Source organism: Aureobasidium pullulans, assembly GCF_000721785.1.
Source record: "Aureobasidium pullulans EXF-150 unplaced genomic scaffold scaffold_2, whole genome shotgun sequence".
Taxonomy (NCBI): Eukaryota; Fungi; Ascomycota; class Dothideomycetes; order Dothideales; family Saccotheciaceae; genus Aureobasidium; species Aureobasidium pullulans.
Genome location: NW_021941022.1, coordinates 2,004,958 through 2,020,916, shown reverse-complemented (window position 1 = coordinate 2,020,916; position 15,959 = coordinate 2,004,958). Strand labels below are relative to the sequence as shown.

The following is a 15,959-nucleotide window of genomic DNA, read 5'->3' as shown; positions in this document are numbered from 1 at the left end:
ATCGCGCATCTCAACACGTTATCGGATGCGCATTTAACAGCAGTATCTTCAAGTCTTGGAAATGAAAACATCATTGGCAAACGATAACAGAAATGTATATGCCCAACAACCGACGCCTATCCACCTTTCAACGCTTATGTTTCGACTTTTTCACAATCTGGTTCCTCCGCCATCGACTTTGTTCTACTGAGCAATGCTCCTATCATCCGAGAATTTCTTCAATCTCGATCTTCAGTTCTTCAATCAACCCTTCAGCTTGTTCCAGGTCCATCATATCTTCCCAACCAAACACACCAATGCCGAGCGAACCATCCGCGACAGTCGCCTCGATATCCAATGATCGCTGCGCTATATTAGCAGTGTCATCTAGGTCTACTTGTGAACAGCTGCTTACCTTGTATGTCTTCTTCAATGCTTCATGTCGCATTTCTTCTGGCACGACAAATTTCTCTTCAACAGCATCAGATACTCGACTTCGCTTCTGGATCCTTTGGTCTTCTGCACCCTGGTCCATGACGACGGCTTGATTGGTATTATCCTCATCACTGTCAGGTACCTTGACGAAATTGACGAACGTGTCTATCTTGACACCTGTCCACGCCTCAATCTCCCAGAGTCCGACACTGCTGTTTTCAGGTGTGCCGATGTCCTGCAAGTCCTTCTGAATCTGCTTTGCGAGCTCGCTAAGCGAAGTTCTTGTCGGTGAGCGTACGCGAAGAGGGGCAAGGTTCAGTGTCGGTGCTGTGAGGTTGGACAGGTTCTCAAGATGAGAGCGATTGGCCAGGTAGATGCCTATGATCACGTCCTCGGCCGTTGGGTCCGTATTGTAGCTGTATGCTCTGGCATACGCGGCGAAGAAAACAGCTTGGAGACTGATCCCTTGTTTTCTGAGCGCAGTCTCGAATTTCGGCATGTCAGACATGGCACGAGGGTCGTAAATCTCGATGTGTCGTGATGAAGCCAATGAGTCAGATTCGAGCTGTGGGCATTGCGTGCCTTGAAGGTAGTTGGTCCAGAACGCCTTCTTGCCGCTCTTCTCGGTAGCGCCCAGAGGCTGAGCAATAAAGTCGGCAAACGTAGAAGACGGTTGGAGTGCAGGGGTAGACCCTTGCAGATAGCCGCCCAAGGCTTGACTGAGCAGTGACAGACTTATGGCATCGTAAAGCGCGTGATGGATCTTGACACGCAATTTGTAGCCATTGTCTGAGCTCTGTACCGATAACTTGACAAACGGCTGCTCCAACTCTGAAGAAGACTTTTGCTCATCTAGGTTTACGAAAGAGGCAGGAGCGTTGCGCAACACTAATTGCAAGTAAGGAGTGTCGTCGTCTTGAGTGGCAACAAAGACAGTGCGAAGAACGGCATTGTTGGAGACGAGTTTCTGCCAAGCTTGCTCGATACTAGCCATGGTGGTCGAGACAGTAGTAACATACTCGAACTCTCCATAGAACAGCTGCCCATTCGTCGCTAGCCATGCGCCCAGCATATAAACCTGTCCAGCAGTTGCGGGCAAGATCTGCTCAATGCTTTGGCCATCGTAGCCAAACCGTTCAGCTGTGAAGCCCTTCTGTGACATGAGACCGGCAATAGTATTCTCGGCACTCTCGCCAGAAGGTTTGGCTGTCTGGTTCTTCTTCTTCTTCTGGGCTACGGTAGCAATCTTTGAGATTGTACCAGCACGTACAATTTCGCTGACAGTGATTTTAATAGACTTCTGTCGCAGCAATGCGGAGATCTTTATGGCGTTGATGGAGTCGACGCCGAGATTCTGAAGAGCAACAGATTTCGAGATTTCAGTCTTGGGGGTCTTGGTGACTTTGCCGATGACTTCTCGGATCATGGTCTCAGTATCGGACCAGTCATCCGCGTCGACGACCGTCTCCTCGCTAGATTCGGAAGTCTGTTCTTCGCCCGCTTCCACTTGCTGTTTGAACGCAGGCAGGCCACAAACACTAACTTCTTGATCTTGGAAGGTGAGTGTAGGTTCGTGAGGCCCAGAGACGATCGCTTGCAAGACAGTGTCGATAGTGGCAAGAAGGTCGTTCACATCGGGTTCGTCAAAAGCGCTGCTTTTGCAGGCTACTCTCCAGATCAAAGAGCCATCAACAATCTCAGCCTCGATAGCCACAGGGTACTCAACCTCAGAAGCACCATTGACAGATTCATACAGCGTCTGAGTCACGTCATCAGCATTGTCAGGTCGTCTTTGGAAGGTGAAGAGCGTGTCAAAGAAGGCGTCATTCTGACTTGAGCCTGCTTGAACCTGTCCCTGACACGAAGCTTGAATTCGGCGCAGGGGGAAGTGTTGATGATTGGAGATGTCCGAAATCGTTGCTTGTATGCTTTGCAACATATCCTTTCTGGATCCGTGCAACACTGATCTCATGACGACGGTGTTCATCATAGGGAACATGACTTCTTCAGCAAGTTCGCTATCACGACCAGCCAAGACAACACCGAACATGACATCTAGTGATTGCACAGTCTGAGCAAGGACGAAAGCCCAGGCTGTTTGACAAACGGCTTGCAGAGTCACACCTTGCAGCTTGCAAAATGAGGTAAGATCATCAGAAGAGAGCTGACTTGTCTTCTCTGTGCGGTGAGTGGTGAGATCGAATTCTTTGGGAGTGTGACGCCGAGGAAGATGAGTTTTATTCGCATGTGCCAAAAGATCACGCCAGAACGTGACAGCCTCTTCATTGCTGCCTCCAAAAGTGTCTCTCAATATCTCGTCGTAGAAAGGACGAGGCTGTAGAACATCGTTATAAGCACGTAGAACGTCATGATGGAGCAATGAGAGACTGTGACCATCGTAAAGAGCATGAGCAATTGAGAAGACCAGGTATCTATCCTGGGGAGTGACTGCCCAAGTCAAATGTAGCTGAGGTTGGGTCAAAGCAGCCGATGCTACATCAGAGCCGATTTGATCAAGATGTTCAGTGATGGCATCTTCAGTCGGTACCTTGACAAAGCCAAACTCGAGCGGACGAGAATCGTCATGCTTGTAGATGATCTGAGCAAAGGTAGTCTCCATTTCCGGGTCATCGATCTCGAGGAAACCAGTACGAAGGATGGGCGAAGCTTCGATGACCTTTCGCCATGCCTTTTCGAGACTCTCGGGATCGACATCCTTGGGTATCTTCATAATATCATGATTGAAATAGGCTCTGTAGGACGATCGGACCATCTCCGACACCAAAGCTTCTTGCATTGGGCTAGCTGGTAGGACACGTTCAAGCGAGTGTGTACCGTCGATATGGCTTTGTGCATATGCAGTAAGCTTCTTTCCAAGTTCTTGGAAAGTCTGCTCAGACTTGTCGTTTGGAATATCCTCTTTGGTGGGCTGCAAGGTTGACGACATATGGGCAATGGTTTGAGACTTCATAATGGTGCTCACAGGTAGAGCCAAGTTCTTCTTCTTGAGACGTGATGAAAGCTTTACAGCGTCGACACTGTCTAGTCCAATCTCGAAGATGGAAGTGTCCTCGTTCACATCTTCCTCGCTTACATCAGCGAGAGTCGCCATTTCTGATCTGATGGTGGTAGCTTCGAGAGTCCAGTCAAAGCTCGCTGTACCGCTCTTATGAGTGTTAGCTGAATCGCCATTGACAGTCCTGGTAGGTTGCTCGAAAGTGTGACCAATGCTAACGCCGACATCGTCCTCAGGAGCCCCGACCATTGCCCGAACAGCTTGATGGAACTCCTCGATCAGTTCTCGAGCCTTCTCGTCGTCGCAAATTGAGCCCTTGGCAGCTAAAGTGACGTTGAGCTGACCGTCACCTGCTTCCTCCGCTTCAAAAGAGAGTGGGTAATCAGCTTCGAAGTGATCATCCGCCTGAGGGATGAGAATCGAAGTGTTGGTGGTGGAGCTGTCAAGTGCTCCCTGGAAAACGAACAACGTGTCGAAAAGCGGCTCGGAGCGTCCCTTGTTGCACCATTTCATGATATCACGCAATGGTGTGTGCTGGTAAGGCAGAGCTGCGGTGTTGAATTCATGACATCTCTGGACGAGCGTCTTCCAAGAGTCTCCTGAATCGCATCTCAAATAGAATGGAATAGTGTTGAACAAAGGTCCGATCACGTTCTCGATACCATCGAAGTCGATAGAGCGTCCAGACACAACTGTACCAACAGCTCCATGGTGATACTTGCGAAGGGTGGCAATCCAGCATGCTTGGACTAATGCTTGAATAGTGACACCGAGAGAGCGGCGTAGCTCATCCACTTGCTGCAGAACACCGAGACTGGCTGTGCAGAGAACGTCTCGGTCTGTTTTGCGATCGGTCACTGATTTCATCGCCGTAGGGTCCACATCCGAAAGATGGTCAAGCCAGAACTTCTTTGCGCCCTGAACATTGCGCAAAGGACCAAAGGGTAAGCAGTCTACGAATGATTTGCCAAAGTCGGCCTCTTCAGAATTATAGAGCTTGGAGACGTTGTTCATCAACATATCGAAAGAGTTGCCATCATACAGTGCATGATGCATGTCGACCGATAAGAAAGTCTCAGAGCCAGAGCGAACAATCACAATCTCAAAAGGTACAGTCAAATGAGCAGTGTTGTAGGAGCGCCATTTCTGTTTGCGCTTGGCAAAGACACTGTCCACAGATGCAAGATCGTAGACCTCGAGTGTCCACCAGGGCAGGTGACCTGTCTTTCTTACAGCTTGCACATACCCATCATCAGTCTCAACAAAGAAAGTACGTAGGATCTGTGTGCGAGCTAGAGCCTCATTGAAGGCCTTCTCGAGTTTTGCAAGATCTACTCCTTGAGCACCATAACGGAAAGTGTTGAAATAGAGACAAGTCTCGCTTGCCAGAGATCGGGAGATTATGCCTTGCTGCAGAGGTGTACAAGGTACAATGGCTTCAATGTCGTCCACTTTGCAGCGAAGCACACGAGTGACAGTGCCTAGATGCTTTTGCCGACATGCAGAGATGGTTTGTCTGGCATCAGCGATCTCGCCATCCGTCTGATCTGTCGACGTGGCAAGCGCTTTGGCCAGTTTGCTGATAGAAGAATTCTTGAGAATGGTCGCGACCTGGGCATTTGCAAAACCACTGGCTTTGAGCTTTCTTGAGAGTTGTATAGCTGAGATGGAGTTTAGACCCAGAGTAAAGATGTTTGATGAAGGCTTCAGATCATCCACTTCAATCTTCAATAGCTCAGCCAGAACTTTCGAAACCTTCTTCTCTCCATCACTGAGAGGTCGCTGGCTATCAGCCTGTACAGCGTATGTCTGAAGGGTAGTAGCAGGCATGTCAGCATAGAGTTGACGAAGCAGCTTTTCTTCTACCTTGTTGTTCACAGACAAGGGAATACGCTGGATCGGGAGGAAATGTGTGGGGACCATGTACCCAGGCAAATGCTCTTCGCATGCTGTACGGGCTGCTTGAATGAGATGCTTGGTCGACTCCGCGGGGCATAGCTCAGGCTTGCCCTGTTTTCTTGATTCATCGATACCAATGAAGGCGATGAGCTGATCTTTTTGCTGCTTGGGATGCTTGGCAACAACACAGACAGTGTCTTGAATGCCTTGACAGCGCTTGATCACAGCTTCGATCTCATCAATCTCAAGTCTTTGACCTCTGAGCTTGACTTGATTATCTTTTCGGCCCATGAAATCTATTGATCCATCATGGAAGAGACGAACCAGATCGCCAGTTCTGTACACTCTTTCCCCGAAGTCTTCCAAGTAGGGAAAGCAATCTGCAGTGAGCTCAGGCCGGTTCAAATAGCCCTTTCCGACTAGCTTTCCAGAGATGCAGAGTTCGCCGACAGCGCCACGTAAAACGGGCGTCTGAGAGCCAGGAGTTAGGACGTAGCAGCCAACATTGTCAAATTGCCAGCCAATGTTAGAGGGCTTTCCTTCCTTTGGAACGGAAGGGAACACGGTCACACCGATAGTGCATTCTGTAGGCCCGTAGAAATTGAATAGGCAGCCGATATCCCCCCACGTGTTGATCTGGTCTTGTTTAAGAGCCTCTCCACCCGTAATAAAGACGCCTTTGTGTAAACTTGGCACCATAGCAGGGTCCAGAAGTCTTCCTAGAGACGGTGTGAGGTCTAGATGAGTGATCTGCATGGTATCGAGGAAACCCATGATGTCTTCCAAGATTAGATCGCGAGGAGCACAGACAAGTCGCATACCAACAATCCAGGTCCAGAATTGCTCCAAGACAGAGACATCAAAATGGTACGAGGCAAATTGGAGCCAACGAGATTCGTCTGTCCACCTCCCACTGAAAAGACGCTTGAAAGCCATGACTAGTTGGACAGCATTGTCGTGCGTAATTTCACAGCCCTTTGGTGTTCCTGTCGTTCCGGAAGTATACAAGACGTAGCTGACAGACGAGGATGACAGATCTGGTGTAGGCACGGGAGAAGACGACAAGCTCTCCTTGCTGTCTAGGTTGATGAGGTTGATGACGCCGCATTGAGTCAAGCCTTCGAGCTCTGATTTGATCGAAGCAGAAGTCAAGAGGACCCTAGCATTCGAGTCTTGTAAAATGAAAGCTTTGCGGGCTGCAGGTGCTGTAGGATCAATTGCGCAGAAAGCACAACCTGCTTTAAGAATGCCGAAGAAAGCGAATGAGGCTTCCGGACATTTATCAAAAGAGGTTGCGATGATGTCGCCGGACTTGGCACCGCTTTCCAGCAAGAGATGCGCAATCTTGTTTGCTTCCTCGTCCAATTGGCGGTAGGTCCATTTTCGACTTGTGATTTGTTCGTCTTCAAGATTGACAACGAACTCCATAGCAATGCGATCTGGATGATCTCTAACGGCCGCCTCAGTCATCTCGTGCAGATAAATGAAGTCTGTGGGAATGATCGGATCCTTGGGAGGAACGACAGACAAGACTGATGCATCGATTGAGTCCTCGATACTGAAAAGGCCGGCAATGATGGCTTCCATCTGTTGTAGCATGATCTTTCCCTGTTCTTGAGGTATTTGAGCCGGGTTAACTGTCAGTCGAAGACCAAGTTTGTCATCTGGGAGCGCCTCCATCTCAATGGACACGGATAGTTCCACTGAAGCGCTTTCGTGCATAACCTTCCAAGAAGTTTCAGAACCATCATTGCTCAACGGCCTCTGGTAGACGAAAAGCGAGTCAAATAGCGCTTCATTGGGCAGTTCCGCATACTTCTGGATGTCTGTGAGGGATGTGAATTGATGTTTCTGGACACCCGCATTGTATGACATCAGGTCTTGGAGAAGCTGAGAGTCATCTACAGCAGTGTTGCTCGAGACTGGAAGCGTCGTGATGCATGGGAATGCAGTGTCTGCAGTCTCCGGTGCAGTGCGTCCGGAGAAGACCACTCCAAAAGTTACAAGAGACTCTCCTGTGTATGCGCTCAGTAGTCGAGCCCACGCTGCTTGTCCAACTGACTGCATTGAGACACCAGACTCTTGACAACGAGCCTCGATCTCACTGCGTTGGAGGCTAAATAGGCGTTCAACAACGACTGCCTTTGTGTCCGGGGTTCTAAGTGGAGTCAGATTGGGGAATCGAGTGACTGGTGCGCCGCCAAGCTTTTGCGACCAGAAAATACGCTGCTGCTCTGGATCTTTTTGGCTACTCGACAAGATGTAACTCAGAGCACTGCCAATCGACTGCCTTCCAGGTACAGCGTCATCCCGTAGAGCGGACTGCAGGTCCGAGATGATCATACGTAAACTCTCTGCGTCGAAGATAGCATGATGCGCAGAGAATTGTAGACATTGTGTTTGGTTAATCTCAAGAAGACTCCACCTCCAAGGTGGTAAGTGGAGCTTTTCCTTGACTGATTCAGAAGCTGCTCGCTCATAGTCATCATACTTCGCTCCATCTTCTGATGATACTTGCAGGCAAAGGTCGTGGACATCGGGAGACTTGTAAGTCGACATCACGAATGGGTTCTCGTGATCATCAGTATTGATGAACCCAGTGCGCAGCATCTCATGCTGCGCAACAACTTTGACCCATGCGTTCTTGAGCGTTTCGAAGCTGCTGTTTTCGTCCACCGCATAGAACATATGATTGAAGTACTGGTGCCCGCCAGAGTGAACATATTCACTCAACATTCCAGATTGTACCGCAGTGCAAGGTCGTACTGCTTCAATCTGGTCCGTGGAGACCTTTTGGCTATCCAGAACAACGCTACGGTAGCGCTTGTCGAAATTCTCGAGGTCGAACGCAGGAGTGCTTATAACAGGTGTTTGTGATCGAGTCTGAACGACTGAAGCCAGTTCGGAGCACGATGGGCTCTCCATCACATCGCTGGCTTGCAACGAGAGTCCCTCTTTTCGAAGCCGGCTAGCGACTTGAATTGCACTGATGCTGTCCAGACCAATCCTGTAGATAGTGGTGTCCTTCCCGATCCGGTCTTCAGGGGCGGAAGAGATTGCTGAGTACGCAGCACGAATCTGAAGTTCGAGAGGAGACCAGGCGTCGTTGTCTGAAGTCTCCGGCTGTTGCAACTCTTTCCGCTGAGCAGCCTCAGCAGACTGCATGTATTTGTCGTCTGGCTTCAAAGAGCCTGCTATCACGTCTTTATCAAAGTCAACAAAATCAAAAACATCGCTGGATGGGTATCTTATGCAAGACGCAAATGCAGCTAAACACGCTTGATGAAGTCTTTGAACAACTCCATCCTCAAGGTAACTCCTACGACAAGTCAGAATATTTCTAAAGAGGAAGAGAAGAAGATGGTACCGGTTGAAATGCAACGAAAGGGCGTATGAATCATCGCTCGGCGTAAGTTCAACAATGCAAGGTAACTGTATATTGTTAGGCTCTAGTAACGACCAATATGGAGGGCAGAATACGCACATCCATGTCTCCGGATTCGTGTTCCAGGCTCCAGATTTCAGGATTCAAGTCTGTCGGCTTTTGCTGCAAAAGGACAAGAGAATCAAACAATCGCCGTCCACCTGTGCCGGCTTGTCCCTGGATGCGGCGTAAAGATGTGAGCTGATGAGGTAAAGCATCAACATTGCCCCCTTGAAGGGCTTTGATGAGGCGGAGGTTGCTTTGATGCTTCGACAGATCGATACGAACGGGTAGTGTGTTGAAGCAAGGTGCAACTAGAGATTCGATGCCATCAACAGGAACAGTGCGACCACTTACAACGTTACCAAAACAAACATCTGAATAGCCTTGTGCAGCTGACAAAGCTTTCGCCCACATTGCCTGAGTTAGACCAAGCATAGTGGTGGAATGCTTCGACAAAAATTCTTCCACTGTCTTTGAGGAGCAGCCTATGTTTGCAACAACTGCTCCAAAACCATTCTTTGACTGGCTATGCTTCATCTTCTCAAAGGGTTTGGGGATAAAGTTTCGAAGTTGGGCAGTAAAGAAATCATCCGCTTGCTCAAGACTGGCAGAGAGCATGTGATCGAGAAAAGGTTTGAACGATACTGGTGCTGGAAGTTCATGGTCCTCGTAGAGCTCTTCGACTTCTTGCAGGAGATTGGCCATAGCATTAGCGTCGTACAAGGCGTGATGCATTTCGAGCAAAAGATAAATGACTGGTCCAGACTTGTAGACTTGTATCTTCCATGGAGGCATGTATCCCGGAGTTTCGCTGGATTTGGCGTCATGGACCAACGCTGAAAGATCATCAGGAACGTGATCAAACTCTTCCCATGGTAAGGTCGACTCCGAAAGCACAGCCTGCACGAATGGGAACCTTGTGCTTTCAGTCATGATGAAAGTTGTTCTCAGAATGCCATGCCTCTTCATCATAGCTTCCCAAGAAGCTTTGAGCTTGTCAGGTTTGCCTTGCAACCTGAACAGTGTCTTGTTTCGGTATGCCGAAGACTGCTCTGGGCCACTGGCAGAAGAAAGCATTGCTTCCTGCAAGGGCGTGCAAGGCAGGACTTGACCCACGATCTGGCTCTGCTCTCGAAGTTGTGAGATGACTGACTCGATGATGTCCAAGCCAATAGCTGCTTCGAAACTGCTTACGGTGTCGTTCTTCGATGACACTGATGGTTTCATTTGACCATCGTCCAGCTTCGCAGCCAATTTGGCGATGGTAGAACGCTTCAAAATATGGGAAACATCAGCCTGATAGCCGTGCTGCGTCCTCAGTTTTGTTGCAAAACGAATTGCAGACACCGAGTCAAGACCTAATGCGAAGAAGGAAGTCGAGCGACCTATAGACGTGGAAGGCAGGTTCAGAGTATCCGCAAGCGCCGAGAGCAAGTGAGTTTCCTTCACAGAAAGCTCGGTGGTGTCTTTGTCACCGGCAAAGTCCTGCGAGCATGCATTCAAGTCCTCTACGCTGAGCATGGAGCCGTCCCTCGACAATTGTCTTCTGTCAATCTTGCCTTGCGTGGTTTGAGGGATGGCGGACACTGGCACTAAGGCATCTGGAATCATGTAAACAGGTAGGTGATCGGCGAGGTGTGCAAAGATCGACGTCATGATCTCTTGCATCGACTTGTCTGGATGCAGCACTGTATACACGTCCTTCGAGTGTCCAACTGGAATCCAGAATGCCATCAAACGCTCTTTGTCTGTGGTCTTGACAATCTCGATTGCACAGTCCTGCACGTTAGGGATCTCAAGCAGACGGCTAGAAATTTCACCAAGCTCAATTCTCTGGCCTCTAATCTTTCTTTGATCATCAGTACGGCCCTGAATCAGGATGGTTCCATCTGGTAACAATCTGCCAAGATCTCCACTGCGATAAACACGACCGTACTTCGGATGGTCGATGATCTTGCTCTCAGTAAGCTCAGGCATGTTTTGGTAGCCGCGGAATACCTGTTGTCCACCAAAACAGAGTTCACCCAAGCCGCCACAAGGCACGACGTGGAATTCAGAATCTTGTGTCAACACAAATGCCGACGTATTTTCGAACGGCGGGCCAATGTTGTTGATGACATGGTCTGGCTTCACAGCTGGGTTCACAGTACAGATATTGGTAGTCTCTGAGGGACCATAGCCTTGGTAGAGACCCTTGCCCGCCCATGCACCATGCACATGATGAGTGACTGCTTCACCGGCCGTAACGAGAAACTGAACTTTCGGGATGTGAGACGGATCCGTCAATGCGGCTACTGTCGGCGTCAAAGAAAGATGTGTAATGTCAAGCTTGTTGATCGCCAATTCGATGTCACGGAACAGGACGTCCTTGGAGGCAGAGCACAAGCACATACCACTATACCAGGTGAAGAAGATCTCAAAGACACTGACATCGAAAGCTTGATTGCAAGCTTGTAGTAGCCGGGAGTCTTTTCGAACAGGGTATATCCCACTCAGGACTTCAAGGTTGCTGAGGATGTTTTCTTGCGTCACGAGAACTCCTTTTGGCTTGCCCGTGGTACCACTTGTGAATACTGCGTAAGCAATGTCCGAGGGCTCGAAAGCAACCTTAGGATTTGTTTGCGACTGTCTTGCGATATCGATCATTGTGACATTGATAGTGCTGCAGAGACTCAGGTCGTTAATGGTAGGCGTGGTTGACGAATCAGTCAAGCAAGTGTTCACATTGGCTTCCGAAAGAATCTGGCGAATCCTGGCAGATGGCGTTTCGGGAACCAAAGGCAAATATCCACATCCTGCTTTCACAATTGCGAGAATAGCAACATAGAGGTCGATCGACTTGTCCATGCAGATGCAAATCAATTCGTTAGACTTGACACCTTGCGAGATGAGATAGCTTGCAAGCTTGTTGGCCCTTACATTGAGCCCTTCATATGTCAGGCTCTCGATCTCTACATCGCTTTCCTGGATGTTGTGAGCAAAGGTCAGGGCCAACTTGTTGGGCGTGTCCCGAGCATGTTTCTCGACAACAGATCCAAGTCCAGCGCGGTATGAGAAGTGTTTTGGCTCTGGATTTGCGATTGACATGATGGACACAGGCAGATGGCTGCCCGATTCACTGATGAGCATGTCCGGTCGGGCCGCCGCAAGGTTGACCAGCTCATCGAGCTGCTGTAAAAAGACTTCAACTTGCCGTGGTGGCAGGATGCTTGGTTGGTAAGTGGCCTTGGCAGACACACCTTGCTGGGACGGTTCGAGCTCCAAGGTAAGGTTGAACTCCAGGAAATCGCGAGCTTCATCCAGTTGAAGCAGTGGCTTGTGTTGAACATCCGATCGAGCGGTCTCTTGCCACACGAAGATACTATCAAAGAGAGCTTCGTCTGGTGCTACGCCACATGCCTTGTTGATGTCTGCAAGGGAGACTGCGCTGTGTTGCATTATCTCTCTATTATCACCTTGGAAGCGACGCAACATATCCCTGAACTTTCTGCTCTCAGAAATGTTCACACGCAATGGAAGAGTCGACAACAGAGGGCCGACAATGTTTTCAACTTCCGCGATGGGCAAAGTTCTCCCTGAAAACACTGTCCCGAAGACCACGTCATCTGTGCCCATATACCAGCTGAGTAACATGCAGTATGCAGCTTGGAAGAAGACATGAGGACTGCAAGCATACTCTTTGGCAGTCTGGCGTAACATCTCCATATCAATGTCGATGGTGTGGCTCACGGACCTGAGAGGTTGGCGTGGTATTTTCTTCGGAGATAAGTTTGGTAAGCGACCGGAAGTGCCGCTAGAGAGATACTCTTGCCAGAAATCAATGTGCTGTGTTTGATCCTCGTGTCTCTGGTGGCTATAAAATTTGTTGACAGCCTCAAAAGAGGGTCTCTCCGGAACCTGAACATCTCGTAAGAGGCTCTCCAGATCTTCGAGAATAATCTCTACAGACCACTGATCATAGAGCGCATGATGTATGTTGATCAACAACTGGGCATTCGTCTCAGACTTCTTGTACTGGAAACGAAGTGGCCGCAAAAGCATCTCCTGATTTGAAATTGACCACTCGGACATCCAAGAGTCCACACTTGCGAACTGAGAAGCATCCACACTCTTCCACACGATTTGTGCGTAAGCGCTGTCAGATATCCCAGAAGCCCAGAACCCAGACCTCAAGGAAGTATGTTTGTCAGCCAAAGCGAACACAGCTTTACGCATGTGTTCAACGGAAAAATTGCCATTCACGGAGAAGAGAAGCTCATTGCAGTAGGCCTGTGGTTGCCTTGCTGTTTCGACCAGCATAGCGTCTTGAAGTGGCGTGCAAGGCAGAATCTCCTGAATGTTGCTTATCATGGGCTCGGATCCAAGGTCTTTTTCAACTCTCGATCGTAGCTCACTAACAACACTTTGCCATCTTTCGGCTTGGTCGACATGTGCGTGTTCGTCTATACCTTTGATTTGGAGCAATTCGACAAGAGCTGCAAGATTTGTCACTGAAAGCAGCTCGAGAGCTCCGACTTCAGCATATCCGTGCTTGCGCAGCTCACAGGCGACTTGTATTGCTTTCAAGGAGTCTAGTCCAGCAGCACCCAGATCCGTCGTAGAATTTATCGAGACACCCAATGCGCTTTGTATTGTCTGCGCAATTTCCTTCGCTTCAGCTGACATGCCAGAGACTTCCGTTTCGGAATTCGAGTTTTCTGAGGCATAATCATTCTCCAACTTCTTCTTGTCAACTTTGCCGGACGGAAGGTATGGAAAATCGGGAAGTAGCACAATATCGCTTGGGATCATGTAAGCTGGCAGCCACTTTTGACATGCGGACTTGATCTCGCTCGGTGAAATGGTACTCGCATCGGCGATGCAGAAAAGGATCAAAAGACCAGAAATGACGCTTGCAACCACAGCATGGCATCCGTCAGCTTTTGATGCAGCATGTTCGATCTCTCCCAGCTCAACACGCTGGCCTCTGAGTTTGACTTGGCCACTCGAGATACGACCATGGCATTCCAGCCTGCCGTTTTGTAGTAGTCGAGCCTTATCACCGGTGCGATATAGTTTACCAAACTTGGGATGCGTGATGAAAGCAGCTCGAGTTTGCTCTTCGCGATTGAGGTAACCGTCTGCCAATTGATGACCGCCAACTGCAAGCTCACCAATCTCGCCGATAGGTAGAATTTCGATCTCGCCAGCTCGATCGTTAGACTCGGCTGGTTTGACTATGAAACATGAAACTGTTTCCAGAGGGATACCAATGGTGCCAGCAGGCAGATCTGCTGCAAAATCTGGCTGTAAAGTGCAGTGAATTGCAGCCTCGGTAGGGCCATACATGCCATAGAGGATACCAGGTTTATCGGCCGAGCCACCAAACTGCTGAATTACTTGTGGATTGAGCATCTCACCAATTGTGAGGAGTGTGCGTAGAGTCGGAACATTGTCTCTGGTACGGACCAGACTGGCAGCCACTGATGGAGTGAGCTCGGCGGCATCAATGTTCAGAGCAGTTATCGTTCCAGGAAGATCACCGAGCAGTCGTCCGCGCTCAACGGAGACAAGTGTAGATCCACGAAACCACGGAAAGAATATCTCAAACACGCTGACGTCGAATGTCGGGCTTGCGAACTGGAGGAACCGAGAAAAAGTGGGTATAAATCGATCATGTGCCAGGAGAGATTGTGTGGCCGCCTGATGAGAAAGACAGACCGCCTTGGGAAGGCCAGTACTGCCAGAAGTGTACATTATGTAGGCAAGAGGAGAAGTATTAGTGCAGGTTGGCTCATCCTCTGAAGGTTCCGAGGTGTCCGAATCTGAATCCGAGCTTGACGGCCCGTCATCGATTGCTACGATAGTAACATCTGCCAGATCTGGAAGACTTGCTCGCATAGCAGTTGTCGTAAGAAGAATGGCGGCTGCAGTGTCCTTGAGAATGAATTTCAGGCGTTCTTCTGGTACATCAAGATTCAGAGGACAAAAGGCTGCCCCTGACTTCAAGATTGCCAGCTGTGATATGTACAATGAAGGGCATTGCGGGATATAGATCGGTACGATTCCTGGGGTCCCTAGTGAAGCCTCACGTCTGATTTGAGCCAGTCGTCTCGCCAGCGTGTTTGCTTTTCTATGCAAGTCTGCATAAGATAACTTCGTCGTCTCACCATCGGCGTCCAAATATTCCAGGGCAGTTCCAGACTTTCCGGGACCTGATATGAGTTCATGGAGCAGCTTGGGACCATCTAGCCGCGTCGGCATAGGATTTAGTATCGAAAGTGTATCGTCCATTTCGGCGGACATTTCGTCAGCTGAAAGTGTTCGCGCTGGCATGTTATTAATTACAGATGTAGACCAAAGTCCATAAGTCTATCATAAACGCAGGAGGTCGGAAGCTAGGCGCGTTTGCTGTGTGAGAACGGAGTTAGAGAGGCGAACAGTTGGATATGGAAGTCGTGCAAGGTGTTCGACACGGGAGATTTGTCGCAGCAATTCTTTAATTCATGTTACATCAGCTGGTTTCCATGTGTTAGATCATATCGACTCGTGCGGTCACACGAAGCATACACGAGAAAATGTCAACCGGCGAAACTGACGACTACAAATCATGACCAGATTAGGCCGGCACTAGCGAGCCTTAGGGCGGAGTTCGTGCGCTGTCGCAGAGGAAGGAACAAGCCGAGGTCGGCGCCCTGCAACTTCGCGATTGAAACTGTTTCTCGCGCCTGCGGAACATCGATGACTACACCTCGTATGCTCGCGAGGCGTACGGAAGCCACGACGACGTAGGGAGCTGTCAGCTCGAGTTTGTTGCCATCAACCTTTCGCCGGCAATCGGCACTTGGACGACGAGGCTACGCGGAGAAAAGAAAAGTCGCACTTTCAACAGCTTCCCCATGTGCTAAAACCTGTCACTTCCAGTCATCTCCCGCGTCGATTAGAGGCATATTTCGGCCTGTAAAAATGCACAATGTGTTTAATATTGTGATAATCGTCCGCAGAGGAGCGACATGCTAGACAAAGTTCAGTACAAGATCAAGAGATGAAGATTTTCGCGCATTAGCGAACACGGTCTCCTGCTTGCGACCTCGCTCTGGTCTTGCATCAATCTCGCATTGTCTGCGCTTGACCAACAGGAACATAAACACGATGTCTCCTTCTCGTGATGGTGGTACGCCAAATGCTTGGAAGATGAAAATCTTATCTGATCCTTGCCCTGCC

The 15,959-nt window shown here is 49.4% G+C and overlaps 1 protein-coding gene across 1 annotated transcript; it reads right to left on the bottom strand.

Moving 5' to 3' along the window:
• Positions 1-202: 202 nt before the first annotated feature.
• Positions 203-15,071, bottom strand: M438DRAFT_264428 (peptide synthetase; the record flags this gene model as incomplete). The annotated part of the gene is made up of 4 exons (XM_029899951.1): positions 203-343; positions 395-8,648; positions 8,697-8,761; positions 8,814-15,071. The coding sequence occupies 4 exons, from the start codon at positions 15,069-15,071 to the stop codon at positions 203-205; spliced, it is 14,718 nt and encodes a 4,905-aa protein (XP_029765189.1).
• Positions 15,072-15,959: the final 888 nt, after the last annotated feature.